At 52.4% G+C, this 27,741-nt stretch overlaps 11 protein-coding genes across 11 annotated transcripts; 8 read left to right on the top strand and 3 right to left on the bottom strand.

Moving 5' to 3' along the window:
* Positions 1-1,124: 1,124 nt before the first annotated feature.
* CC1G_01021 (arsenite S-adenosylmethyltransferase) lies at positions 1,125-2,958 on the top strand (the record flags this gene model as incomplete). Its single annotated transcript, XM_001832907.2, has 9 exons — positions 1,125-1,277; positions 1,352-1,470; positions 1,533-1,637; positions 1,699-1,926; positions 1,984-2,107; positions 2,167-2,307; positions 2,369-2,547; positions 2,632-2,777; positions 2,832-2,958. The coding sequence occupies exons 1-9, from the start codon at positions 1,151-1,153 to the stop codon at positions 2,956-2,958; spliced, it is 1,296 nt and encodes a 431-aa protein (XP_001832959.2). The 5' UTR covers positions 1,125-1,150.
* Positions 2,959-3,275: 317 nt separating this feature from the next.
* On the bottom strand, positions 3,276-5,758 carry CC1G_13852 (endo-beta-N-acetylglucosaminidase; the record flags this gene model as incomplete). The annotated part of the gene is made up of 6 exons (XM_002911771.1): positions 3,276-3,294; positions 3,449-4,722; positions 4,777-5,212; positions 5,234-5,317; positions 5,444-5,520; positions 5,579-5,758. The coding sequence occupies 6 exons, from the start codon at positions 5,756-5,758 to the stop codon at positions 3,276-3,278; spliced, it is 2,070 nt and encodes a 689-aa protein (XP_002911817.1).
* An 816-nt stretch (positions 5,759-6,574) lies between these two features.
* On the top strand, positions 6,575-8,382 carry CC1G_01018 (guanine deaminase; the record flags this gene model as incomplete). The annotated part of the gene is made up of 6 exons (XM_001832904.1): positions 6,575-6,826; positions 6,886-6,914; positions 6,969-7,095; positions 7,151-7,246; positions 7,298-7,807; positions 7,864-8,382. 6 exons carry the CDS (start codon positions 6,575-6,577, stop codon positions 8,380-8,382), a joined length of 1,533 nt encoding a protein of 510 aa, XP_001832956.1.
* CC1G_01017 (lipase) lies at positions 8,086-10,318 on the bottom strand (the record flags this gene model as incomplete). Its single annotated transcript, XM_001832903.2, has 5 exons — positions 8,086-8,631; positions 8,684-9,469; positions 9,536-9,680; positions 9,740-9,882; positions 9,932-10,318. 5 exons carry the CDS (start codon positions 10,316-10,318, stop codon positions 8,584-8,586), a joined length of 1,509 nt encoding a protein of 502 aa, XP_001832955.1. The 3' UTR covers positions 8,086-8,583.
* Positions 10,319-10,552: 234 nt separating this feature from the next.
* CC1G_01016 (hypothetical protein) lies at positions 10,553-12,662 on the top strand (the record flags this gene model as incomplete). Its single annotated transcript, XM_001832902.2, has 3 exons — positions 10,553-11,836; positions 11,953-12,613; positions 12,649-12,662. 3 exons carry the CDS (start codon positions 10,553-10,555, stop codon positions 12,660-12,662), a joined length of 1,959 nt encoding a protein of 652 aa, XP_001832954.2.
* Positions 12,663-13,740: 1,078 nt separating this feature from the next.
* CC1G_01015 (hypothetical protein) lies at positions 13,741-15,612 on the top strand (the record flags this gene model as incomplete). Its single annotated transcript, XM_001832901.1, has 1 exon — positions 13,741-15,612. One exon carries the CDS (start codon positions 13,741-13,743, stop codon positions 15,610-15,612), a length of 1,872 nt encoding a protein of 623 aa, XP_001832953.1.
* Positions 15,613-15,855: 243 nt separating this feature from the next.
* On the top strand, positions 15,856-17,739 carry CC1G_01014 (hypothetical protein; the record flags this gene model as incomplete). Its single annotated transcript, XM_001832900.1, has 1 exon — positions 15,856-17,739. The coding sequence occupies one exon, from the start codon at positions 15,856-15,858 to the stop codon at positions 17,737-17,739; it is 1,884 nt and encodes a 627-aa protein (XP_001832952.1).
* A 3,836-nt stretch (positions 17,740-21,575) lies between these two features.
* CC1G_01013 (hypothetical protein) lies at positions 21,576-22,526 on the top strand. The gene is made up of 4 exons (XM_001832899.2): positions 21,576-21,763; positions 21,839-21,901; positions 21,960-22,118; positions 22,191-22,526. Exons 1-4 carry the CDS (start codon positions 21,638-21,640, stop codon positions 22,230-22,232), a joined length of 390 nt encoding a protein of 129 aa, XP_001832951.2. The 5' UTR covers positions 21,576-21,637; the 3' UTR covers positions 22,233-22,526.
* Positions 22,527-22,796: 270 nt separating this feature from the next.
* Positions 22,797-23,492, bottom strand: CC1G_01012 (mitochondrial 54S ribosomal protein YmL2). The gene is made up of 4 exons (XM_001832898.2): positions 23,426-23,492; positions 23,268-23,366; positions 23,149-23,216; positions 22,797-23,084 (listed from the first exon to the last, which is right to left on the bottom strand). The coding sequence occupies exons 1-4, from the start codon at positions 23,481-23,483 to the stop codon at positions 22,866-22,868; spliced, it is 444 nt and encodes a 147-aa protein (XP_001832950.2). The 5' UTR covers positions 23,484-23,492; the 3' UTR covers positions 22,797-22,865.
* A 162-nt stretch (positions 23,493-23,654) lies between these two features.
* CC1G_01011 (SCF ubiquitin ligase) lies at positions 23,655-24,636 on the top strand. Its single transcript, XM_001832897.2, has 6 exons — positions 23,655-23,808; positions 23,887-23,948; positions 24,029-24,216; positions 24,272-24,374; positions 24,432-24,452; positions 24,512-24,636. Exons 1-6 carry the CDS (start codon positions 23,718-23,720, stop codon positions 24,530-24,532), a joined length of 486 nt encoding a protein of 161 aa, XP_001832949.2. The 5' UTR covers positions 23,655-23,717; the 3' UTR covers positions 24,533-24,636.
* Positions 24,637-24,783: 147 nt separating this feature from the next.
* CC1G_01010 (mRNA guanylyltransferase) lies at positions 24,784-26,623 on the top strand (the record flags this gene model as incomplete). The annotated part of the gene is made up of 10 exons (XM_001832896.1): positions 24,784-24,887; positions 24,947-25,009; positions 25,070-25,160; positions 25,212-25,343; positions 25,396-25,479; positions 25,533-25,612; positions 25,665-25,805; positions 25,873-26,073; positions 26,133-26,304; positions 26,360-26,623. The coding sequence occupies 10 exons, from the start codon at positions 24,784-24,786 to the stop codon at positions 26,621-26,623; spliced, it is 1,332 nt and encodes a 443-aa protein (XP_001832948.1).
* Positions 26,624-27,741: the final 1,118 nt, after the last annotated feature.

Genomic DNA, 27,741 nt, shown 5'->3' with positions numbered 1-27,741 from the left:
CGTCCAGGCGCTTAGTCGAAGCATCGACTCCCGAGCCATGCCTCAGATCCCCACTGGCAATGAGCCATTGGGAAGAAATAGTCATACAATACATAGCCAGACAAGCCACTTTTATTACTTATTGGTTGCCAACCGACTACGAGGCTCGTCTGATTTGCCACCATTTCTTTGATACTCACTGTAACTTTTATCATATCAAAGTAGTGATCATGAATTCGAATTGAATGTGCCGCAGATATGTGGGCGTCTCTTCTCCTGAAAGTTACGAGAGGTAGTATGCTTACAGGTTCTCAGTGGATTTCTGTTCCCCAGCATAGCTTGAAGCATAGTGGCTAACATCACGTCACGGTCACTATGGTACACCTACTCACTTGTTGCAGCTTCCACCTTCAATAAACTTGCGGATCTACTCACGAAATACTCTCTCCAGCGTGGAATTGACATATCTTTGTGACATATCCTCTCATAGCAACTACCTCAAACAGATGCAATCTTCCGCCCACTCTCAGATTGAGGCCACAGGGACAGGCGCTTAGAAATTCCGCCTGGGCGCTTAAGTGATACCGAGCAGTCCGCCCCACTTGGGATTGCATGTTAAACACAGTGGGGAACTCAATGCACTTGCGCAGAATTGGATACAGGGTGCTAGGAATCATAATGAACCTTGAAGTCGCGCACTGTCAATTGTAGGGATCCAATATATCCTTTGATATCTCTTGCATGCCTATACCATAGTCCCGTGAAGTGGCCATTGGTAAATAAGCAGTAATGCGAACGTCCCAGACTCCATGTTCGTAAAAGACCGTCCAAACGTTCGTTCTTCAGTGCTCTCCCTGAAGTGCTGTACTGACGTACTTCGAGTTCGAAATGAATGAATGGCTGGCATCCATGTCGACGAGCCAAAGAAGCCCAATGACGAATCATTGACAAATCATCGATTCCAGCCCTCAATCAGGTCTGCTTTAGTCTGCTTTGTGAGTAAGCTTGCCCTCATCTTGGGTAAGGCTCGAGATCATTGTCAGAATGGCGCCTTATCCCTTTTGATATTCAAAATCAAAATCAAATTCGAACGCGTACTAATAGGTCGCAGTGGGGGCTCCGTCTTGAACCTAGCCTCAGCCTCTCAACCTCCTCCATTTACAAAGCTAGAATGTCCTGCTGCTCTGCTAAACCTGCCACCAAGCCGACTGCTACCACCATCTCAGATGAGGAGATCGTCAAAGTTGTCACCGAGTCGTACGGCGCTCGTGCGCTAACGGCTGGGACCGATCAAGAATGTCGGTAGCTTATCACCTCTTTCCAAACTTCCAACTCACACGAAGGTTATTTCATCTGTTGTAAACACTATAAGATGCCCAGAGTGTCGCCTCTGCCTTTGGCTATACGGCCGAGGAGCTCCAAGCTATCCCTGCTGAAGCCAACATGGGTTTGAGCTGCGGCAACCCCACGGGGATCGCCAACCTCAAGGAGGTGTGTGTGTTTCCTTCATACTTTACTTCTATGATAGGCGCTCAAAGATAGCGCTACTACAGGGAGAACGTGTCCTCGATCTCGGATCCGGAGGAGGCATCGATATCTTCCTCGCTGCAGCCAAGGTCGGGCCTACGGGTCAAGCAATCGGGCTGGATGGATCCACCGTACGTCTATCACACCTCCTCGTAAACTAAATCCCTTCATTGACCCCCGTCTGATACCCAGGAAATGATAGCCCTCGCTCGACGCAACGCAGCATCCAAGAAGCTCACCCCACCCCGCGTCGCCTTCGTCCACGCCAACCTCGAGAAGGAGCTCCCCATCGAGGACAACTCGATCGACTGTGTCATCTCCAACTGCGTAATCAACCTCCTCCCCACAGCTGGGAAGAAGCATATCTTCAAGGAAGTCAGCCGTGTCTTGAAGCCTGGTGGAAGGGTCGTCATCAGCGACGTGAGTGTGTCACGCCAGTGGTATACTAACTCGGAATACTGAGTTCCTCCATACTAGTTGGTAGCCAAGAAACCTCTCCCGGAAAAGGTCAAGTCTGACCTTGTTGCGTATGTCAATTGCATCGCTGGAGCGGTTACCGAAGAAGAGTATCGCCAGCACATGGCTGACGCCGGGTTCAAAGGTGGTTATATTCCCCGGAAGACACATTGATCTCAAAGCTGATAGCGAAACGCCCAACAGATATCCTCTTCGTGGACAAGAAGAGCGACTTGAGCATCTACTTCCAGGATGACAGGTCCGGTGGATGCTGCACAGGCGTCGAGGACAAGATCGACAGCAACCGTCCTCAGAAGCCCGATATTGACATGGACGAGTGGATAGGTGTGTTTACCGACTGGGATATGTCCATACTCACGCAGCCCTAATGCACCATCTGTGCTAGCCTCCTGCGAAATCTACGCGTTGAAGCCGAAGACCGATGCAGAAGTCACCATCCCAGAAACCTCCCTGAAGAGATGGTGGGACGCCTACCCAGCAGTCCAGTCTACCCCTCCCTCATTGACCAATGATGAAGTTGCCGCTCTCGTTCGATCTGGGGACAAAGACTTCGTCGTAGTGGACGTACGAAGGAACGATCACGCTGTACGACGCCTTGTTCCCTCCTTCCACACCCCGAGAGCGTGATCTAACTGTCCAGTGATACAGGGAGGCCATGTCAGAGGTAGCGAACAGTGGCCTGCGCAGACCTTCTACGACGAATTACCTGCCTTGCACGAGAAGCACAAGGACACCAAGAAAGTCATCTTCTATTGCCAGAGCTCGAATGGACGTGGTCCTCGATGTGCTGGATGGTGGGTGACCATGTCCCGGATTAGTGACACAACAATGGCTGACTGCGACACCAGGTACCAGGACTACTTGAACAAGCAAGGCGTGGACGGGTCAACATCGCAGGCTTACGTCCTGCAAGGAGGGATCAAGGGTTGGCTTGCCAAGTTCCAAGATCAAGAAGACCTCGTCGACAGGGATTAGTTTCCGCTCCGCTACCCACTCACGATCTCCAAACCTCTAACCATGTACCATTAGCAGTCCACTAACCAAATGTAAACATACACCTGACACGGATCAGTAGAACTTGTATTTGACCCACAACACGACCAATACAGTGCTCCACATAAGCAGCGAAGTCAAGTCTGAATTCGAGCACGGTTCAAACCACGAGAACCTACAACTTCCCTCCAAATCATGCAAAAGAGGCCTATACAGCCTCGATTGGTTCCCCCAACGCACAATCTCTCCCGTTTCCAACACACCCTCCACTTCAAACGTGAGTTTCTTGCCCTTTCGCCTTATCCATCCGTTCTTGGTCTGCAAACTGGGTGGAAGGTTCTGGTCGTAGACGTGGAATTTGCGGGTTTCACCGTCGAATCCTGTGGTGCCTATCCAGAATTTCTGGTTCTCCTTCGATGGGCTGGTGTTTCCGTCGGCGATTTCAGATGCGTAGATATTGAAGTATAGGAACTTGGGGAACCAATTCCTCTCGGTGGGTTGAACTTCCCAGAAAAGGTTAGGGTCATCTCGATCTGGAGACTCGTCTGGTTCGGGAGGTTCGGGGAGCGCTGCGACGATATCCCAAGATAACATGCCATCCAGTGGACTGCGAGAGGTCGCGTTGCGTTTAAAGCTGAGCGAGTAAAGCGATGCTTCGAAGGAATGGTAGTCGGCTGGGAGGTGTGGATGTACAGCAATCTGGCCGACGAGGAAGGGGAGAAGGAATGAGTTGTTGCTTGGGCTGGACTTCGTGGAGTCGCTGGACACGGATACGATGAAGCCGATGGACGCTGGCACGATGCTTTCCTCGCCTTCAGCAGCAGATGGCTCGAAGACAATCCGAGCCTTCGCCCATCCAGAAGCCAAAGCAGTCGTATCCTCCTCCAAGAGCTTGAATCCTGCGTTTCTCCTAGTACCACCACCTCTCACTCCCAAATCCAGCTTCGCATCCACATCCCCAGTTGCCCCTTCTCCTACTTTGTAGACCACCGAGGCTTCATAGCGGTTCCCCGTCGACAGGCTAAGCGACTGAATGGGTACCCAATACCCTGCATACCCCGTCGAGCCCCTAGTGCGGGTAACATTAATCTGCAACGAGTTCCCGCCATTCCAAGCGTCTTCGAAATAAAGCGCTGAGCTTGCATCCGCGTCGCTCAGCCCTCCTCCCACCAAGTTATACACTGTAGGCTTCGGCCACACCAAATCCCCCGTACTTGTTTGCTTCTCGATATCCGTCCACCCAGACCCTGAATAAAAGACTTCCTTCCCCTCTACAAACCACTGATGCCCAACGCCCGGCGAAAATGACGTATAAAATGCCAAATCCAGGGGATCCGGAGGGGGGAGAGTCGGGAAGAATTTGGACACAGGTTTAAACGGCCCATGCTCACACATCGGTTCGACAACCTTGAACTCGGTTGGCGGGACTTCGATAGCCACTTTACTCGAGGACGGTCCGACCCATAAATTCGTGTCTTGTTCCCAGAAACGCTCCCATGTCCAGCCCGGGTTTTCGTTTTCGGATTCCCATGTCCAGCCTGGAGCTAAGAGTGCGATGCTGAGTCCGAGCTTTTGAGGGTCGGCGTGCTCGAGGGCTTTGTACATTCCGAATCCGCCGCCGCCGTGCGAGCCTCGTCCCCACATGTCGATACCTGCGTAAATGTCTTGGAGGGATTTACCCTTGAGGAGTTTCGGGTCGAGGCTATTGAAGTAGTCAATCTGGCGCTGGGGGAAATGGTTGTACCACTGTACATGTATCAGCTCGGCTATTCTAGTTTCCGAAGACAGAAGAGAACGCACCGCGTAGTTGGTGAACAACCCACTCGAGCTGAGGAAGAAGGGCAGGTTGCGAGAGGATAGTCGCTCTTGCCAGGAAAGATGGCCTCTGAACGTGACACTGTCGTACCAAAGCACTAAGCCATGGCTCCCGACCTTCTTCAAAACCTCTTGCTGAAATAGAGATACCCAAGCGGCTATTCCACGAGCTTGCGAAGACCCTCCCTTCAAATCCATTTCTATGTTAATTAGCCAACCGTCGAATCCGCGTTCTTTGGCAATGTCTGCGAGGATTTCCGCGTAGTGCGGGGAGACTGGGACGGTGTAATTGGCCCTCGACCATGGTGCGTCGTCCACTGTGGCGTTGCGGGGTTGCGTTCCTATTACCATGCGAAAGCAGTCTTCCTGGGCTTCTCCTTCGAACATCCTGCCGTAGTTCCATTTGAGTACATGAAGTCCTCTCGAAAGAGAGGTTGCTCACAGTGTTCCTAGTATTGGGACTCCCTGTCTATGTGCCGAGGCAATCCATTCTGGTGGAGGAATGGTTATCCGGTGGTGTGCGAAGCTATAAACGGGGGTGTTAACGCAATTGGGGGGAACGGGTTCGAAAGGAAGACCGACTAATTGAATAGGGAGGTAGATGACCACCAATTGAAAGTATATGATTTTGTGAATGGGTCTTCAATATAACCTCCCTGGGCCAGTCAGAACGGCGATGCTGGGACATAGACGTCGTTCGTTGGTATTCACCTTGAAGTCATGCGCGATCTAGAAGAAGAACCGAACTCAAAAGATGGCCTGGAGTGATTATGGTTCGTGTACTCACCAGTAGCCTCCCTTGCCCAGTAATATCCTCAGTCCTCAACCTCCTCGGAACATAAGGTCGAACACCCTCCGCAGAATAGAACGGCCCTGTCTTGCTCGTTCTCCAGTCATCTAGCTCCTGGAACGATTGGAAATATTCGGGAAGAGCTCTAGGTTGGGGTACCGTTCCGCGGACTGGCATAGGTTAAAGGGCAGGTAATATGAGAAGGTCAAAGTCGTGGTCGGTGTCGTGTCCCATGGCCCATGATTGTCAAGAACGAAGTCTCCCAGCAATTCGAGTTCTCAACGCATAAAGCTCGGAGGATTGGGTGTATTCCTTGGGTCCTCAGCTGATTTGAGAGGTGGGAATCACCGCATGTTTGTCGACTATACAGGGTCTTCGAAGACGAATATAAACGGCGGATTTGATACTTGTAAAGATCCCTGTCGTCGAGGCTGCAGAGACGGTGGTGCAAAGATACATAAGAGCAAGAAAGTCTTGCGTCGACCACGGATTGATCTGTTGACCTCCTGGGAACATCATCACGGCACTTGGCTTGGCACCACCGGCAACGACGAGCACCGCGACTTGGACGACGTCACCGACGATGACGAACGCTCATTCCCCTTCTTGCCCTGTATCCCTGCAGCCGGCACCCAGAACGAAACCTCTACTCGCCTCTTTCTTATCAGTGCTTTGGATAACATGGATAACAAGCTAGTGTTCGTGGACGATGCCCGCTGACGACATCGGTAGGAGACGTCGATAAGGTTGGACAAAGCAAGTGGATAAGCTGTGTGTCTGCACGTGGAGAGACCCTGCTCGCCCCGGAACATGACTATGGCTGTTGGGGATCAAACATGCAACTCGTATCTTGCACCAGCACCACTATCTTCTGCTCCTGGTACTCGGATCCCTGAACATCCCCAAACATACCAAAGCCAAAGCCTCGAGGCGGCACGACGCATATATACCTGAGCCTTTCCATTCGACGACTACGACAACGACTTGTGAACAATGTCCGGGACCACGACAACCTTCTACGGGGCCGTTATCAACCCCAAATCCCTAACCTCGTACGCGGCTCTTCCGCGCTGTCTCCTAGCAGTGGGACCAACCGGAAACATCGACTGGATAGTCAAGGACGTTGCGCCACACGAACTGCAGGATGCATTGGCCCAGAAAGGGCATGTCGATATCGCGAGTGCGAACTTGGTAGAGTTGAAGGAGGGAGAGTTCTTGATGCCTGGGTTTGTCGATACGCATACGGTGAGCACGCTTACTCCTCTATCTTCAGGAGAGGTCGACTAAGCGAGCGTTCATTGCAGCATGCACCCCAGGTACCTAACATCGGAACGTGAGTTCATTTACTGAGATAAACCGTTACTCAAGCTGACTGGTGTGTTTCCAGTGGCCAGGAGTACGAACTCCTCGATTGGCTCAAGAACGTTACCTTCCCCATGGAAAGCAAGTTCGCGGATATCGAATTCGCAAAACGAATTTATACCAAAGTGGTTCGAGACTTTATTGACAACGGGGTAGGTTTCCTTACTCAAAATGCTGACGGTGGCGAAGCTGATTTGGACCAACTAGACGACTACATGTTGCTACTACGCCACCCTGCATCTCGAATCCACCAAAGTCCTCGCGGATATCGTCCACGCAGCGGGTCAACGCGGCTTTATCGGGGTGCGCACATCCTCTCCTCAGACAAACCATTTCGACTGACCTCCGTACCAGAAATGCAACATGAACCACGACTCCCCGTCCTACTACATCGAACCCTCCCCCGAAGCCTCGATCGAAGCAACCAAATCCTTAATAACCTACGTGCGCTCTCTCCCACCCTCCTCGCACCCACACGCTTCATCCGGCACCGCGCAACCCCTAGTGCAACCCATCCTCACACCGCGCTTCGCCATCTCTTGTACCGCGCCCCTCCTCTCCTCCCTTGGCACCCTCGCCTCCTCCGACCCCTCCCTCCTCATCCAAACCCACATCTCCGAGAACCTTGGCGAGATCGCGTACACGAAGGAACTCTTCCCCCAGGCGAAGAATTACGCGGGTGTGTATGATATGTACGGGTTGTTGAGGGAGGGAACGATTCTGGCTCATGCGGTGCATTTGGAGGAAGAGGAAGTTGAGTTGGTGAAAGTTAGAGGGGCGGGTGTGAGTCATTGTCCGACGAGTAATTTCAATATCAGGAGTGGGGTCGCGCCTATTGGGAAGTATTTGGACCGGGGTATCAAAGTGAGGCTCCACTTCCTGTCGTATTGGGGATGTGTAGCTGACTTTCTGCGATGTAGGTTGGACTAGGAACGGATGTATCAGGCGGATACTCCAACTCGATCCTCACAGAGATCAGACACGCCTCGATGGCATCGAAAGTTCTCCAATTCTCGTCGTCCCCAAAGCCCGAATCATCTGGATCATCCTCGACTACCAACGGCACCACGCCCAAATTCGAAAACAAGCAACTCCCCATCCCGACCTTGCTCTATCTCGCAACCCTCGGCGGCGCCTCCCTCTGCAAACTAGACTCCCACATCGGAAGTTTCGAACCCGGTAAGGCGTTCGATGCGCTCCTCGTCTCGCCCTCCTCAAGGTCTATTGGATTGTGGGGCCTGAACGAGAACGTGGACTCGGGTGCTGTGGAGGCGGAGGAGGACGAGAATGTGAAGGCGAGAAAGAGGCTGGAGGAGCGGTTGGAGAGGTTTTTGTTCTGTGGGGATGATAGGAACATTGAGAGGGTGTATGTGCAGGGTGTTTTGGTTGGTGGTGTGGGTTCGGGGAAGAGGGCACGCTCGTCCGAGTTGCCGAACTAAGCTGGTCTAGAGATTGGACTTTGTTAGATCGTATTTATTGACGATAGAACGTGGATGAATTTATGTGTTGGACGGATAGCATCGATAATTGACTAATAATACAACTTTAGGACAACGTATGGAATCGCAACTGATGAGACTCGTGAAAACTGTTCGTGAAAAGGCTCTTCTACTTCAAGTGCATGTATGGAGACGAGAGGGTTAGCCCCAGTCGTCTTTAAAATCGCCAAACTCCCACTTGTGGCACTCCTACAGCCCAAGTCAGAAAGGATATACATTGCACAAAGATCATGGAACTTACAACACAATCCGCTTCGATAACTGGTTTAGGCACCCGGTTGCTATACTTAGGTCCCTCCTCCTCCTCGCTCCTCTTCTTCTTCTTCCTACCTGGGATTCCAGGACCCCACCGACCTTTAACCAAATCCACAGTCCAGCCCCTCCAATCAGTCAAAGCCCTCACACCCTTCACAACCACCTCCACCAACCCACCCCTACTCGCCAGACCATTATCCACAAACCACGGGTCGCCAGGGGGCTCACCAGGACCCGGATCCTCCGGAAACTCGCCCTCATCGCCCCAATCAATCTCCTTCCCGCCAGTCTCAGGACTATCCAGCAACTTGACCACCTCTTTAATGACATGCTTCCGCACGTCGACGAGCCAGTGCAGGCGGTTCACGGTGTCGAGGATGATGCTCTTCCCGAGGTGGCATCGCGTTTCGAGCGCGTAGCCGGCGGTGGCGCAGGCTGAGTAGAGGCCTGAGCAGGTGCCGAAGGGGATGGGGTCGGCGGTGTGGTATACGTGCGTTATGTACGAGGCCAGGGGGGACTTGGATGGTGGCGGGCGGGGTGGACGCGGGGTGGGGAAGCGGAGGTTAAGATCTTGGGTGCTGTTGGAGGAGGCTGGGGGAGGGATGGGGAGTTGGAGGCGGTAGGCTGCGAGGCGCTCGCCTGGGGACTCAAAGGCGACGGCTGGGAGGCCGTAGGTTACCCCGAGGAGACTTGCGAGGGCGCCCCCGAGGGAGTGGCCGACTAGCCAGACGTTGGCCGTTGGGTAGATCCTGAATAGGTCGTCTACGAGTTTCTGGTAGCCGGAGGAGGGATGTCAGGGATATGCTTGGATTGGGAGAGGGTGGGGGATGGTACGTACCGTCCCGATGGAGTAGAACAAACTCTCTTGTACGAGGGCGTCTGTTAGACATCGGTTATCGCAGCGCAGTCCGCTGGCGTAGCAGTTGCATGGGTGCTTGATAACGACGACTCCAGAGACGTAGCCGCAGCAGCAAGAAAACAATCTATTGTCGCGAATGATAAGACCTCCAGTCCGTTTGATGGTTTTGGAGATGCCACGTACAGATTATCATTGAATTTGTCCAACTTGGATGTTGGTCCTTGGAGAGTTGTACCCTTGATAGAGAGAATGACGGTGTTATTGTCCAAGGAGGTAAAGACGTGTCCTCGGAAACCGTCCTCGTCCTCCCAGCCGAACGGGAAGCTCTGGAAGCCTGTTAACGAAGGGTTCTGCACGGACGAAGATAGAACTCACTATCGACCAAGCATCATCCACTTCATACCAGTTATGGCGACCCGGACCAAGAGAATACGCATTCCCGGCCATCCGAGCTAGCTGCGCCAAAGTGTGTCTGTCCTCGACATTCGGCCCCAAAACCTCTACAGCATCCCACTCCAGTTCGTCAGGATCACCAAACGGCGACGCTGTTCGTCCCTTTCGTCGTTTCTCATGAAACTTGTCAAGAGATCGAGGTTTGTATACGACGGTTGGTCGGGTTTGGATCTTGCCAATCGGGCTGGTGTTCACCGAGACTGGGGAATCATCGTGCCAAGGCTGGTGCTTGGGTGTCGAGGCTGCTTCTGTGAGTGGTAAGGAAAGAAGTAAAGTATGTAAAAGAAGGGGTAGACTAGAGATGCGCATAGTTCCCTAGAGAACCGAGCGGAACATCGAGGTTGCAAGCAAAGCTGGCACAGCAGCAGAGCACTCAAAGGGCGCCAAGACCATAGATGGACAGGGGCAGTTAACCCCAGATTCCCACGCCCCTTCTTTCTCCAAGCCCGCCATCGACCCTCGTCCTGCGCCCTTCGAGGTCGCTGTTCATTCATTTTCTGTTATTTATGATTTTATGACTTTGTAACGACTCTGCGATACCCAATGTACCACCAGCTCGACACTCCACCGCCGCCGTCGCAGCTCTACCAACCCGCACCCACCAGGCACCGACCAAGACCGTGGTCCCCAGAACCCTACGACTCCTATGACTACCTACCCTCGACATTAGGGAGCAGCAACGACAGCCGAGAGACTTTTAATCGTCTTCAGAGGAGCCGAATTCACCAAGGGGCAGGTGACGACGACCACGATCGATCGTCTCGTGGACGCGGACCCCAGCGCCAGGACACCTTTATGGACGACTACCCTCCTTTACCTGAAGAACAGTTTCCTAGACTCACCTTACGACCTTCGAGGCGCAGACAAGAAGCATCTGAAGTTTCAGTGGAAGCTCTGGACCTCGCAGACTATGCACGGACGCTAAGATCGAGGCAAGCCGCAGAAGATCCGTACCCGCCATTTCGACCTGCAGAATCATCGTCTGCGGCGTCTACGTCTAGCCCTCGACAAGGACAACGCTCGCCACCCGTATACCCTCCCTCTTCCTTCCCGAATTTCATCCGTGGAGGAACGAGATCTTCGGCCAATACATCAACTACAGCTACCCACCATACACCCCAGAGTACACACTCCCTACCAGTTGGAAGCAGAAGACGACCATTCTCCCTTCCCAGCTCACCCTATAACCATAGTGCACCCAATCTAGTCCCAGATCCAGAACAAGAAGTAGATGTCACCCAATTCCCTTCCTGGACCCGCGAATGGTACAACGACTCTACCAACCGCAATGGGAACACCCATCTCGACCAACTCGAGGAATACGAGATGAAAGCTGGATTTGCACCTCCCAGAGCGTTCGTCGGTGGAAGTAGCAGCCGCAACTCCCGTGCCAGCCTCCAAGGCAAACCCGAGCTATCGCCTTTCGATCCTGCGTACATCCATCCAGAGTCGTATCCTAAAGGACGGGTGGACCCCTTCGACGATAACCTGAGCTATCCCTCATACTCAGCTCCGTCGTATAGTAACCACGATCCTTTATTGGGGTATAACGACTCGGGGCGGGATGGCGTCGTTCCCTGGAGCCTTGACCCGCCAGAATACAAGAACCTCCCAGTCGACCCGCAAGTCAAGGAAGAGCGTATCCGTATGCTTGAGCGGGAGTTTGGTTCCGACAAAAAGGGCAAGAAGAAGGCACACGGACATGCAGGTAGCAAACATCTCGAGAAAGACGACGAGCTGATGAGAGACGACAATGGAAAACTCGTAATCGGAACGCCGGATGGAAAAGGCGGATTGGTCACGCAGGGTCCAAAGACGCGTGCGGCTGTACGTTTTGTACAGTTCGCATTAACGGTTGCGGTGGGTGGGCCGGTGATTTGGGCTGCTATCGTGAGTCTTGGTCTTGTCCGCGCGAGTGTATCCTAACGTATTTTCTCCCTAAGGCGCTCAAACCTGAACCGGCACCTCCACCCGCTGGTAAACCACCTTTCTACATCCTCGCCGTCCTCGCACCAATCACCCTCCTCCTTCTCGCCTACCTCTTCCTCATCCGCCCGTGTACAACTCGGCGGAAATACCCTTCACATCCCCATCCTGGTGCGCAAGGCATGATGGTCCTGCCCGTCCAAGGAGGTGGAGGCGGGAAAGGCAAGAAGTGGAAAGGAGGTCCCAAACCTCCCTTCCCTGGTGGCAAGAAAGGCAAGAAAGGCCCATTCGGCGGTCCACCAGGTGACGTCCAAGTTAACCTCATAGTCGACCCAAACGCCTTCTCCAACCCCTCCGACGACATTTCCTCTTCATCCTCCTCTGACGAGTACGACGAAGGCGGGTTCCCCGCTGGGTTCTTCGACCGACATAATCCCAAATCCTCTTTTGAGTACCAGCAGCAGAAGAGGAAAGAAAAGGACAAAGCGAGGAGGAAGAGGAATCGGAGGAGGACGCTGATGGCGTCGTTGAAGCTGGAGGAGGAGTGGAAGAGCGCGAGGAGGTGGGTGAGGATTGTGAGTTTTGTGGATACCTTTGCGTGTGTGGTGTGGGCTGTGGCATTTGGGTTTGTCCTTGCTGGGAAGAGGTGCCCGACGGGTGGGGAGGAGAAGGGGTATGGTGGGTGGTGAGTGCCATTCGTTTACTTTCCGTAGAACTTCGTCGTTGATCTCAGTCGCTTCCGGCTTAGGTGTACGGCGTACAATGCTTCAACAGCTGCTGCGTGCTTGTTGAGTGTTTCATTCTCAGTCAGTCTATTCTTTGGCGTGAAAGACCTATACGCTAGTAAAGCTTCTCCACGGACGAGGGTGTAATCCATTTCTCCTTTCTTACATTTCCTTCCATCTCGTTATACTGGTTCGGTGCGGAGAGCATAATGGCTCTTCACCCAATTGTTGTACATCTTGTACACTCTTCAGACATTTTTGGTGGATTCAAAACATTGTTGTAATCGCAACCTTTTGACACTTTTATCGGTTTACCCCTCTGGATATGTATTTTATTGTAACTTAGCCTTTTGTCACGACCCCTGTAACGACCCTACTTACGACCAGTTTTCCGCTTTGTGTTACATATACTTACCAATATGGTTTTTGTTGCCTCCTCAGACTCTTCTGCGTTACTCTGGTTGCTGTGTTTCGGTGATCATGAATAGCCACGCGGTTCGTGTTTGGATTAGGCGTCCATGGGCAAAGACTAGTAAGCGCTCACAGCGTTCGCCCTTCCAGCGGTCTTTTGGAGCTACCGTGTGCGGAGGGTCCAGTCTGGGAAGAATTCTCTGAGGTACTAAGAGCTTTCGATGTGTATTTGGACACTGGATCTACTCTGGAAGTCCGGTGCGGGTTCAAAATCATTAGAGGCTTTCCACTGTGCATGTGGATTACTGACCTTGAAGTTGTGTGTGCAAGTAATTTTCCGTCAACCCGCTTCGTCTTCCGTGTCAAGGTACATCATCCGCCGTCCAAGACTCCAAGTTCTTCTCCCCCTGACATTATCGCCGATGAAGTTATACGTTACGCTTCCATTTGGATAAATGGTCTGCTCTGTTTGGTAGATGGTGGATGTCTAATTAATATCCGGGGGCTTAGATGTAGCCGTTAACTGACATCTGGCGATCCTTGCCACAACACCACTGTCTTTTCAAACGCGCACCTTTGGGCTTCTAACAGTGTTGAAAACTCCGTTTGATCTCCGTTTGAACTTTGATAACCATCGCAACAGCCACCGTGTGCACGTTGACCTCTACTATGACGGCGGCACATTCTGAACGCTACCAAGCCTTGGACTCCCAAATCACAGAGCTGGAATTCCAAATCTGTGCGCTACTCTTGCAAGTAGTCCAATTGAAAAGCGAACGGAATGACTTGGCACCGATCTCGCGACTTCCCAACGAGGTACTTTGCAAGATCGCTATGGAGTACAAGGCGAGCACACCGCTGGTGCTGGACGTCCCTCAAAAGCAGTACAAGCGACTGGGCTGGCCTGTGATGACCCATGTCTGCCGTCGATGGCGACACGCTTGCCTGCATCACCAAGAATTATGGGCAGAGATCGACTCTTCCGAACCCATGTCATGGATTCAAGAAAAGCTGGAACGGTCGAAAGCTGCCCCGTTATCGGTCAGATGGGCAAGTACCACCAGGATCTTCCCTAGAGCAGGCCTTCGGATGTACCGTACGGTCAGCGACGCTAAAGTGAAGGAAGACCTTCTCCGTCGCGTCGTCGATCGCGTGAAGCAAGTGGAACTTCAAGGTCCGGAGAGATTCCTGGACTGGATGCTCGAGGACATCCTCTCGCAAACTCCCCCGCTCCTCCTCCACCACCTTTCATTTCACAACGACGCGCCACCTGCGTCAACCCCTGACTGGGAAGCCGACCCTGCCCACATGTACGAGGCGGTAATTCCTTCCGCGGCTGAGGTGAAATTGTCAGAGACCCCTCAGTTGCGGCAGCTCGTATTCAAGGACTGCACCCCGAGGTTGGAATCTTTCAAAACCACCCATTTGACAAGCCTCTCGCTTCAGTTGCGCGGTGGCGTCCAACCGCTGCCCGCCGGGGAGTTTATGGACATGTTGCGGAACGCACGCTCTTTAGTCACCTTACAACTGTCCCGCGCCCTCCCGGATTACGACGCCACCTCATTCTCTTCCAGCATGATTCATCTGCCTTACCTCAAACACATCCGTATGGGCGACAGATACAGGAGGTGCATTACGCTTCTTCAGCACCTCCGACTCCCGCCATCCGCCTCGGTCGAGCTTAATTTCGATAAAACAGCTCCGAATGGCATTGGCGCGGACCTCGGAGGTATTCTCTCGTCCATGTGGTCATTGCAGGGCGTCGATGGCTCACGGAGTGCACCGCTCTCTATAGCATCGATGACGCTGCAGCAACATCTTCGCGGAGGTTACGGTGACGATACTACGTCCCATTTCATAGGGCTTTCAGTGCAAAGATTGGGGATGCAACAGTTATCGGGACTGGATGGCAAAACATACGTATTGCATTCTGAATCTTCTCCACTATTGCCTGGGCCCAATTTGTTCGCGCTTTCCATCGCCTTCCAAACGCCCAAAGCAGACAACGCCGACGCTGTCACGAAGCTTTTGCGCCAGGACCTCTTCGACTTCAGCGTTATGCGATCCCTACACTTGGATATTGCGTACAGGCACGAAGACCTTGCGTCAAGTCTAGTCTCAAGTCAGTCATTGGAAGAACTATACGTCTCCCACACAACTTCCAAATGGTTCATCGACTGGCTGAGATCCGATCCAATGCTCTCCAGCAGCCACTCAAACTCGGCTGGACTATTTTTGCCCAAGTTGAAGGCCCTCCACTTTGAATCCGCCCTCCACCTCTACCCTCGCAAGGCTTATGAACAATTCATGTCAATGCGCGACCCTAAAATCACCTGTCTGGACGATTTGGCATGGGTCATGAACAAACGAATGGAAATGATGTGCTGTCTCGATGAAGTCGTGTTCTGCAGGTCCCGCTGGGCCACTTCAAGTTTTACCGACGAAGAGCTTGAGGTTTTGAATGGTCTAGCACCGTCGGTTTATGTCAGAGAAGACCCAAACCTACAACGAAATGTGGTGATATGTAGATTAATGATTTGAATGTTCTTATCTCACATGGAACACACCAATCCAAATACCTCTTTTTCCGTTGCAGAAAATGTAGCGCTTTCTCGACTCGCTTAATGTGACTCATACAAGGATAATAAGTCATTGGGCGCTTAACCTCGAGGTCCACCGAAGAGTGATCAGATTTCAGCTCCGACTTTGCTCCGACTCAATCGACATGCGTGCTATGTGCACAGCGCCTTGCCGTTAACTCGTGTCCCACTTGGTCCTTAAACCATGGCTACGAGTTCCTCTAACCCGCCTTTCTCCGCCCTGGACTCTCAGATTGCCCAGCTGGAGCTTCAAGTTAGTACTTTGAAGTCACAAGCCCTCCAGCTGAAAGGTCGCCGAAACGATTTGGCGCCAATTTCCCGGCTCCCCAACGAAGTCCTTTGCAGGATCGCCATCGAATACAAACGGAGCACACCTTTGGTACTCAGAATTGCTCGAAAGCCCTATAGAGAGCTGGGTTGGCCCATCGTTACTCACATCTACCGTAGATGGAGGCACGTATGCCTAAATCATCCCCAGCTATGGGCGGACATCAAGTCTTCTGATCCCCTCCCCTGGACTGCAACAAAGTTGGGGTTGTCAAGGAATGTACCTCTATCGCTCAAGTGGGTCCGCCCGATGGAACAGCCCGTCACGGTAGTAGTGCAAGAGCGGGGAAACTCCTCCGAGTCGCAGAGTTCGGATCAATGGGAAAACCTCCTCCATCGCGCCACCTCAGACGCCCGTCGACTGAGAGAGGTCGCATTTTACGGCCCACTCACCTTCCTAAACTCGATGGTTAATCGCATGGCAGCCACGACCCATGGCGTTCCCAATCTCCGCTGCCTTTCACTGCGTCACAATGACGTTTTCGATTCACTCAGGCACTTCCTGTCAGTTCCCGACGACGATCTTGCTTTGATTCCCAAGGCAGCATCGGTAAAGTTGGATGCCCCAGAATTAAGGCAGCTCATTCTCTGGAATTGCAACCCCAGAATAAACTCAATTCCCTTCCATAACTTGACCGACCTCTCCCTTCACTTGGCCAGATGCCGCAAACCATTGTCTTCGGTGGAGTTCATGGAGATGCTGAAGGAGGCACAGTCTCTTGTGACTGTAGATTTGCAGCAATCTCTCCCCGACCATTACGACCATACCACCACGGAATTCCCTCCTATGACCGTCACTCTGCCTTGTGTCGAATTCATTCGTGTCGGCGACGAGTACCGACGGTGTATCACCTTCCTCCAACATATCCGACTCCCGTCCTCCGCGTCAGTCGAGCTTAATTGCACGATCGGCGGACGCGGGGATGGACATGAGGCCATTGACTCTGACCTCTGCCCAACTCTCTCGTCCCTGTGGATGTCCCAACCCGACTCTTCGCTGCAAAGCTTCAAGTTACCCGTAGCATCAATGGCGATCAGGCACTGGCAAAGTGGTCGCTTTCTGGAGAACCATTTCTGGTGCATCGGATTCTCTACAGAAAAACAAGATTTACCGCACCTATCAAAAGTCAGAAGAAGTGTCAGTACGCCCCCTGGCAGGAGCCCTCCAAAGGCTGACTTCAAGCTTTGCATCGCCTTTGGGACACGTGGACGCGGCGACCAAGCGGTAGAAGATTTCTTGCACCACGGTCTATTCGACCTCACCAGTCTCCAATCCCTCCATTTGGATTTGCAAGCAGAACCAGACGCTGTCACATACCTGGGTTCAAGCGCCCTCTTGGAGGAGGTAGCCCTCAGATCTGGATATGCTTCGGCTTGGTTTATCAAATGGCTGACAAGCGACCCATTGCTTTGGCCTGACGACGAGTCTTCGACGACGAGCGTCCATACTGCGATCCGACTGCCAAGGCTAAGGACTCTCCACCTCGATTGCGATTTCAATCCAGCACCTCAGAACCACCGATTTCAATACACCGAGGAAGAGGAGAAAGGGGAGGAGGAGGTCATCCCAGTTACCATTGGAAACTTGCTCTGGGTCTTGGAAAATCGAGCCAAGCACGGACACCAACCAGAGGAAATCGTGCTATACAACGGACGAAAGGTGGTTCTGGACGAGGACTTAGAGTTCATGACCAGTTTGGGATCGTCTGTTCGTCTCCATGAAGGAGTCCATGAAGGATGATGTCGCGATGGATTACTCCTCTTACATACTCCCCGTCCGTTCGTATGATATTTATCGTTGCATCTCGTTCAAGAGTCACTGATCGTTTAGTTGCGTTCGAGTATGTTTAGGTTATGCGGCACTGCTTTATCATAGGACTAGCACTTACGTGATGGAAGGTCTCTGATAGAGCTTCTGTATTATGGTATGAACATTTCGCCCTCCCCATGGACGTCGGACATTGAGCGCTTAAAGACATTGGCTGGGCGCCAAACACCCTGGATCATATAAGGCCAAGCTTCTTTTCGGCGGCGAAGCCCTGACATATATGGAACAATAAGGGAACGCACCCCACACCAGAGCATGCGATAATCAGGTTCTCGCTTCCTGCCCTTCGCGATGCATTGAAAGAGATCCTTTAGGTAGTTGGCACCCAACGTCTCGAGCCAATTATAAGGTCTATCCGCCACCGAATGACCTGGAACTTCAGGCTCTTCGCCAACGTGCCATTCAATCCTGATAACGTTGAACGAGGTGTCCAAGGATCGTGGACACATTGGAGGGGCGTCTGTTGAAGCCGACCTCTGAATGCTGTGTGCAGACAACTCTGCGTGCTGCTGCCAAATGCACGTACGAGGTACAGATTTGGTTCTTGAGTTGTGGGAGCGAGGGCAGGAGACCACTGGGGCTAGGGGGGTTGTCTCTGGTGACACCGACAAGCACCAAGTCAAGCAGGCATCTTTAACTAGGGACAAAAATCATGGTTAGCTTCTGTCGATGCGGGGGTGGCCTCACCAGATGTCTGATAAATCGGATCCAGAACCAATCTTTTCGAAACTGGAATCCCACCGGTAAACCGAGCTTGAACGCGAGCAAAGGTCGCAGTAAATGCCTCTGGCGTCGGGTCCTGGTCACCTTCTCGAGCCTGGGACAGGCAGACCACTTGTGATCTGTTTTGCGAATGGGACGCATCGTGGTCGGTCGACGTCACCGTGTTTCCATGAGGGCACCATGCGCCCCTCAGTGTCAATGCCAGCCGCAGCCCCATGTCGTGGTAGGACCGTCAAGTTGTTTCTCGAGTGCTATTCACGGTAAACCGCGCGGTCGAAGGTGGTCAGCTGTCAGCGCCAGCCGTTACAGAGGGCCGCAGATTTTGAAAATCCGAAGAAAATCAGATTAAAATTGCAAGGACATTCCGAGTTGCCTAGAAGATCTAAAGGGTGTTTTGAGTCCTTCACGTTAGAAGAGTCGCTTTGAAGTGGCTGGATGAGTTGGTCGCTGGTTGTGCGAGAGGTTCGGGTCCTCGGTCGGTCAACACCGAAATCGTCTGCTCGCCATTTTCACATTTCAATCCCAGCCGCCATGATCTTTCTCCCTCCCCCTGCAAACTTTGTTCAAACAACTGCATCTTCAGCGTCGAAATATGGCTTTAAAATCGATTTCATTGTGGAGCCGGTAGTTGCGGCTGGAAAATGAAGAACCAACGAGCTCGGAGTCAGCTGTGAGAGGGGAAGGAATTGGGAAGCTGCCAGTGGCCACGAGGCAAAGCCCACTCGAGCCTCGATTCGCGAGTCACTTTGCTTCAGGAGGCCGTTCATTTGGAGCGTCAGCTGGAGGTAAAGTGAAAAGGCGTTATAATGCCTTACAGTCGCTGACAGCCCTGGCAGACCTTCGCAGGATCCCACCGAACAAAGGTCGGTTCGATCCGCAGCGACAAAGACGTTACATCCACCGCAACCTGCTTGAACTCTTCTGTGAAGGTCGACCTCGCTGTCATGGAGGACCTTTGGCCCTTGAAGTTGAAAAATCCCTAGCGTGCGCACAGCGGACAGATGATGAGTGGTTTCCCTCGACATCCGGTCAGCGGTGGAATAGTCGGCAAGTGGGAGATAAAGGAAGGCCCGTCGGAGGCATGCCAGGAAAGGTTGCTGCCACAACCTTCGCCTGTCGAGGAAGCGCTGAGGCCCTGGCGACGAGGATCAGTCGAAACCCAGGAGGGGTTTTGGTTGCATTCCAGGTGAGCTTTAACTGGTCATGATCAAGGGTTCATAATCACTGAGAAGAGCAATGACTTCTTAGCAGCCTAGCCTCGAATTCACGGGACGAGGTCAGCGTGCTTGCGATTACTCGCCAGCCCCATAGTCCCGGACAAATGGTTCCAACCAGCAATGGTCACACAGATGCTCTTGAGGGCATTTCTTCCGAGCAACGTCACTTGCGACGTCTGGTGCGGCGCGAGCATATTTTCAGAGGCATTCGTCTGCTCCTCCTGGTGACCTGGTCGTTCCCCGGTCTATCTTCCATATTTCCCGTCTTGACGCCGACTTGAAGACTTCTTGTTGCTTTGCTGCACGCTGGGTTCGGGGCCCAATGGGCCAGGTCACGCGGATGTATGCATACCTCTGTCGATTCGCATCGCTGCTCAGTTGTAGTGGTCTGGTTGAAGAAGGGAGAGAGCCTACCAAGTGCGCGTCGGCATCACGTGATACCGCCCATCCCGCCGCGTCGAGCCCGACTCCCGACTCCCGCCCCTGACGCCGGCCGACTCCCACTGACTCGGTCCCTGATTCCGAGGCGGCGCTGGCGTAGCAATACGTGTCCAGACTGTCTCCGTGTCGATTGACTCGACTGAGAATGGACAGCTGCCTCTGGGGTCCAAGGTTTTCCGAGCCCGCCCAAGACACGAAGCCCGCGTGCAGAAACCCGCATGTCGCCCTGTCCTGTTCAACTCCAGGCCAAGGTCCAGTCAAAGAAGTGGCGATGAGACTCAGGATCCATGCTCAACGTCCCCAGTACCAGAAGGCCCCAGAGATTCCATTTCCGAAGAAGTTGCCCAAGCTGAACCGATCAGCGCCTGCAGTCGTCTGAGGCCGTTGTGTCCAAGGCCTACGCACTGGTCTCCTAGACTGGAGGCCTTGGTGAAAGCCTGAAAACTCGTCAGCGACGTCACAAGGACCAGCCTTTCCCGTCGAATACGTACCAAGGCCCCCCGCCAACGCAAGCTACCACCCGACCGAGTCCCCACCCCCTTCCCATTCCAACACACGGCGCTCGTCCAGACACGGCCTTCATGGATGTACCGACCGTTTCTCCTAGAAGAACGATCAATGTCGTTGCAGACCACCCCAAAGAACGCATTACCATTCGGTCTCCCCCACAGGCCCTGCTCGACCTCTATCCCTATCGTCCTCTCTCCACCAAAAATTCCGACAGTTGATTCGCAATGCCCTCACGCGGAACACGAGCTCATACAATATTTCCAGCGTCGACGAGGAGGGTTTCTGCCGGTAGAGAAGCTGTGTGTGACCGGGAGGAAAGGGTGGACGCGCCTGTTACCTCATCGGTCGAACAATCCTTACACCCAACTAATACAGTTCATTCGACTCCAACCATCCCATGCGACATTCATAGACACTACTTCCGTTCATTCGGCTTTGTCTTCGAATCTCTACCGACTTGCAAGCCTTCCAACGGTTCTCCTTCGAAGCATCGTCAAGCCCACCGCCGACCCTGCATCATACGTTTCCCGACATCTTCCCTATCGCTGTCGTACGGGAATGCAACCAATGAAGCCTTACACCATCCAACGAAAGGAAAGCATTCAACAGCGTGGTCAAAATGTACCACGGCATTTCGCCCAGCCGACCACCGTTCCTCGACGGCCAACCTTTTATGGTTACTCCCTTTTCAAATGAAGCTTGATTGTCCACCACAACCCTTGCCACGTTCTGCTTGAATTACAATTCTGAGGGGGCATCTCATCGACTGCGGAGTCGTTTGGCAGTTTCCTCGTTTCATTCTTTCTGTCTTGCTCTCCTCCTTCCACCCCTCTTCCCTCTTTTTCCTTCTCACTCTGGTCTTTGAGGTTCGAAGAGAAAGACAGCCCAGACCACTCGCAAGCGACGGAAATATTCCAGGGATGACTTCGCAACGTGAAAAAGACATGGATTCGTTTACGACTGCGCTACTCTCTGTCGATGCGAAACGACGGGGTATCATGATTCGTCTGCCCAAACCTCCACCGCCGAAACGGCTGTTACTGCCTGTGAGTGTCTTTCCTCTCCTTATGATCTGCATTTCGATATGTGGAGCTTTGCTGAATTGTTGATATTGTCCATAGACCCTGGAAGAATTCATATGCTCAGAACCTGGAGTACCGACTCGCCGCAAGGCGCCTCCACAAGTAAGTATTTGCAGACGGTGGTTCTGCTGCGATGTAGGTGTACTAACAGTGTGGACAGAGCACTGCTGCCGGCAATTGCGACTCGCCGATTTCGAACGAGCGTCAGCCCCACACGAAGAAACACCGCGGTGCAAGCGAGGCGGGGAGCCCTGGGGTTTCGCCCGCCAAGGCAGGCAATGGCAAGAGTGTGAAGCGTCGAGCTGTGAATGCGTTGAAGGTGATTTGAATAAACTTTCTTTTTTTTTTTCTATTGGGGTTTGAGTGTGTTGCTTACCTGGAGGGTTTATAGAATGCTCTTCGGTGGTTCAAGTTGAAGATGACGTTCGATTAGTGGGCTTCATTCTTCCACATGCTCAAGATGGCTCTTCCTTTATGCTTGATTTTACCGCTGTACATGCATCCGTTGACGGCCCCTTCCAAACCGTTCCTCCTAGTTTCATAATTTTCTCTCCTTGATTCTCATCCTCCTTGATCTTACAAAATCCAACTCGCTTTCCCTGTACATACTTGCACATTATTCCTATGCTCTGGATTCCATCGCGTCCTAATTTTACTTGTACTGTCCGATGCGCATATGCTGTCTCTGTATTTTCTACTCACTTCTGTTGTGCATTCTATGCCTTCTCTTCCTTGCTGGATTAGACATCTCATCTGCATATATACGAAGCCTTGTACCCTTCCGGTTTGACTCGAGTCGTGAGGTCGAGGTTAATTCTATATGCGCAGTCCGTTAAGGATGGTCTCTTCCAGATTGAACTCCAGCGCTATGTCCTCAAGCCTGCTGGGTCCCAGGAAACAACCATTATGAGATCACAGAACCCAGAAGACCAATGGTCCAGAGCGACAGGGTTGACTGGGAACCATTGTGTCCAAAGGCCCATTCAGACGGGTACGATTTGGCTGCAAGCATGCTCTATTAGATGATTACGGATTACTATAGCTTACGCGACGGTACGAGGAGGGGTTATGAGGAAACTGGCTGGCCTTTTTGCGGGAAGTGGTTGAGGTTGACGAATGGGCAATATCTGCTGGTACCTCGCTCGGCTTCATTCCTCGGAAGCTTGTCTCCCTTCTCCAACACCACGCCAACGTATCTCCGTTCTCCGCGCATGTACTTCTCCTTCCAGAAGCGCACATAACCAGGTGCAGTTGCGAAAATCGTGTGGTCGCGTCCCATTCCGACCTGCATTGTAATTGTCCTGTGAGGAAGGGCCCACAAAGGAACGAAGGCCGTGTCAAAGACGTACGTGTTGACCTGGGTGGAACAAGGTGCCGCGTTGTCTAACGATAATGTTACCAGGGATCACATATTCGTCTATTATGACTTGTCAGGTTTGTGCAACGGTGTATACAATGTGCACCGCACCTGAGAACTTCTTTACACCCAGCCGTTGACCTGGTGAACCACCATGATTGTTAACAGTTCCTCCAGCTCTCTTTGTTGCTGTACGAATAGACCCGAGGCCTGAACAAAAGAGGCGATGGTCAATGCGTTTGTTTGGCTGGTCGTGGAAAGGCGCGTACCGAAGGGCGAGAAGGGGTTCCTGCCCGCTTGGGCGCAACACCGAGTCAGAAAGGACATGAGTTCGACGGCAGGAGAGATGACGGCCAGAAGGCTTTTTTGGAGTCAAGCAACGTCAAAAGCGCCTACGAACGGTGCCAATTCTGGGGGGAGGTTCGGGAATTGCCGAGGGTCTTGTGACATAACACGAGCAATCTATAAAGTAACAGGCACTGCATTCCGTGGACCACAGTTGCCCCTTCTTAATTACCTCGCATCTGAATCTTTTCTCATCCCCTCGACTTCCTCGAAATAATGGTTCTCCTCACCACTTCTGACAACGAGCAATTCAATGCTGACCGTGAGGTCGTCGAGCGCTCGGTGCTCATCAAGAACATGCTTGAGGGTGCGTCCGTTAGCGCGCTCATTTGAGCCCTGCGTTGCAAAGACATGAGGACTAAATCCCATATTCTGTGCTATTTAGATGTTGGCGAGTCTGATCAAGCCATTCCGCTACCCAACGTGTCTTCAGCTGTGCTGAAGAAGGTGAGTTTTTTCAACGCCTCGTTGCATAGTAAGTTGTGGGTTGCGCTGGGATCTCACATTGTTTGTGTCCGTTCATCTAGGTTCTGGAATACTGCGAACACCACCGTGGCGAGCCTCTGCCCTCCGCAGATGCCGAGCAGAATCAGGACGAGACCCGCAAGAGGACGACTGACATTAGCGAGTGGGACCAGAAGTTCATCAGCGTTGATCAGGAAATGCTGTTCGAGATTATCCTCGCAGCGAACTACCTCGATATCAAGTCTCTACTGTGAGTTGTCTGTTGCCTATCCTCTAGGGCTTGAAATTGATCTGGGGCCCTTCAGTGATGTCGGATGCAAGACGGTGGCAAACATGATCAAGGGCAAGACTCCTGAGGAGATCCGCAAGCTCTTCAACATCGTGAACGACTTTACCCCGGAGGAAGAGGTAAAGTCTCAATCTTTTTCTTGGCAAACAGTCTCCTAACTAATTGTCTCTTATCAGGCTCAAATCAAGAAGGAGAATGCAAGTGTCGTTTTGAATACGATCGCGACTAATCGAAAACTAACCGAGGTTTCTTATAGGAATGGGCTGAGGACCGATGAGCGCTCTGTAATACCATTGTATATCTTGTCACGTTTGCACTGTCTTTTGCTCTTGTACAACATAATTCCATTCCCCTTGACTCTAACCCACTTTTTCTGCATGACTGTCGGTGACCCCATTTAAGTATTGTCGTCGCGAACGACGCGCGTGTTTTGAGGGAACAGCCCTAATTACGTAAGGAAATGAGGTAAAAATAGCCCGAATAACTCTTGTGCTGTCGACTTGTTCTTGAACTCTTTCGTTATCCTCAATGTCAGTTCCTGAGCTCCCTGGACACCTCATACCGCGACACTCGCCCCACGAAAGATGGCTCAAGGGCCATGTAGCCAGAATGTGTGGCCTCGACCATGAACGGTATGTCGGACCTTTCGAACAGCCACTTTGCAATCCTCTGACCTTTGGATTTCTTTCAGATTTCCAGGTAGTCAACCTGTTAGTTTCTCTAGTAAAGACTTGCAGAAGCTAGAATCACACGAGTACGTTCATTTTGAACAATGTTACCTTGAGCGGTCCAACTGACTTGGCGTCCATTCAAGTTTCTGGGTCTGCGAAAAGTCTGATGGGATCCGAGTCCTGTTTCTGGTCGTGTTAACGCCAGACCAACCGGATGAGCAAGTTGTGTTTTTGGTACGTTTTAGTGTTCTGTATCTGAAGATCTTTTCACTAAAGATGGCGCAGATTGACAGACACAACACCTATCGCCAAATACTCGGTTTCGTCTTCCCTCACCATGAGAACCCGAGAAACTTGTTGAGGAACACCCTCATTGACGGAGAGCTCGTGTTGGATGTGGACCCAGTGACGAAGAAGGTGTGTTGTTCAAAGCTGCACTCGTCGGGCATTTCGCTGATCCACGGAACAGGAAACTATGTGCTTCCTCGCCTTTGATTGTCTGGTTATCGACGACCAGAACGTGATGACCAAGACCCTCGACAAGCGCTATGGGGTGCGTCGTATTCACCGTCTTTCGCAATCCGCCACTCATATACCCCCCGATAGAGACTGCAAGAATGGTGGTACAAACCCTACATGCGCATGCTTCGCGACCATCCCCACACAGCCGAGACCCAACCCTTTGCGTACGTCTACACCACCTCGTGTGCCACTCGACCGTACTCACCACACGTACAGGGTGAAAATAAAAGACATCAGCCTCTCTTACCACGTCGAAAAGGTCTTCAACGTCGACATTCCTAACCTCCACCACGGCAACGACGGATTGATCTACACATGTGTGAACACGCCTTACACACCGGGGACGGATAACAATATGTGCGTTGGTGGTTTCTTGTGCTAAGCGAGCCTCGTGTTGACCGGTCCCTTGCTTCTCTGTTTGCAGTCTCAAGTGGAAACCTCCGTCGGAGAATTCAATCGACTTCAAGCTTGTACTCCGGTTCCCGCCTCTGGCCAGCAATCCACGAGAACCAGACTTCCACGCCAAACCACTCTTCCTGCTTCATATCTGGTGCGGTGATGACCGGGGTGTGCCACGATACGAGCAGTATGATGACATGTATGTCGATGACGAGGAATGGGAGAGGTACGACCCTTTCATCTGGTGCACAGACCGGCATTTATAACCAATCACTTGACATGTAGGATGAAGCTCTCTGGCGAGCAAATCGACGACAGGATTGTTGAGGTGCATTGGGATTTCAACATCAATCGATGGAGGATGATGAGGTTCAGAGACGACAAACCTCACGGCAACCACAAGAGTGTCGTTGACAAGATCATCAATAGTATCGCGGATGGTGTGGAAAAGGATGCTGTATGTTCGCTCGCTTTCGTCCGCCTTCGACTCCTCGCTGATAAGTGACATCTAGCTCCTCGCTCGCTCGACAGCTATCCGGAATGCCTGGAAGATGCGACAAGGGCAGCCACCGGGACCACCTCCACAACAGGGACCACCTCTGCGGGGACCTCCACTGCAACAGCAGCAGCACCATCAACCACCCCCACAACACCAGCAACAGCCGAAACGGCCACCTCTCGTTCCTCCTAACGTGGAGATCCGCTATGGTCCGTTGGCCAAGTCACCATGGAGCAAGGTTGCTGGCCCGACCATGATTGCTGGGATGATGCGTTAGGGATGGTGACCGTTGTGGACAATTGGAGGCACGCACGTCTGGCACATGCTCTATGATCCCAGATACCTCAGTCTCCTCCAGGTCCCGCTGGCTCTTGTGCCCCTAGTCTCGCATCGCCCCGCCTTTCGCTGGCCGCTTTCAAGAGTTCTTTGCTCATGCCTTGTCTCCGTTCATGGTACCCTCGTGCTCTTTCGTACCAGTGCCGTATCGCCCTCTCAAGCTATCAGGCCAACATGCCAGGATATGGGGAACCCGCGCATGGTTGCATTTTTGCGTTCCTGCCATGTTCCCGTCTATATGGGTGCCTCCTTCTCTCTCCATCTCCTACCCTCGCTTCCGATTCGCCGCCAATGATCTCCGACCAGGGCGTTTTCGGGGGCCTGGGACACAGTGTATTAAGTTTGGCACGCTTTTACCAGTTCAAGGAAAGCCTTGTGGCGCAGGTACCACCCTCCTAACACCCACCTCCCCTCTAATTGAATACAAGGACGTTCGCAAGCCGTCCTAGTCCGATGTCACCTTCGCCACGACCGACCCTCGTATCGACTTCACATCTCATGACTTTTGTCTCATCGGATCTCACCCCTTTCGCTCCACGAATCGTCCAGCGCTTAATCCTTGTGTTATTTCGACCACTCTGATATCACCGGCTGTCTGCTGTCAAACCGTTGGCGGTGGCGAGATCCCTAATCATGCTTTTGGGGATTAGGATTTGATTAGATACTGTACGTTGTGTCCGAAAGTGTTTCGTCGAATCAGTTTATGGCAGACGAGTACGTTCTTGGACAGATTGGCGCCCGTAGAGACGTTGTTCGGTTTTGTTCTTTGTCTAGACCTTGTCGATGCCTCTGTACCATTTAATCTTCGCCTTCGTCTTCATACACTCTTCCTGTTCCTTTGCTGATATTTTCTCCCTGTTCCGCTCAGTTGTGCTAAGGAGCCGAGCAGAACGTTCTTTTCTTTCACACCCACCTTCCGATGTGCGGCCGCCCGTGAGCCTTGGCCAGCCTTGGGCGAACCTTTGAATTTCCCATTTCAATGCACCCTCCCCCCGACGCATCGTGCGACGCGAGTCATTGTGCAACAGTCGGAGGACTTCACATCTCCACTGACTGCGT

This window comes from Coprinopsis cinerea, assembly GCF_000182895.1.
Source record: "Coprinopsis cinerea okayama7#130 chromosome 2 map unlocalized cont3.2, whole genome shotgun sequence".
Lineage (NCBI taxonomy): Eukaryota > Fungi > Basidiomycota > Agaricomycetes > Agaricales > Psathyrellaceae > Coprinopsis > Coprinopsis cinerea.
Note: the sequence above shows the minus strand (reverse complement) of the source record. Positions and strands in the feature narration are given on the sequence as shown.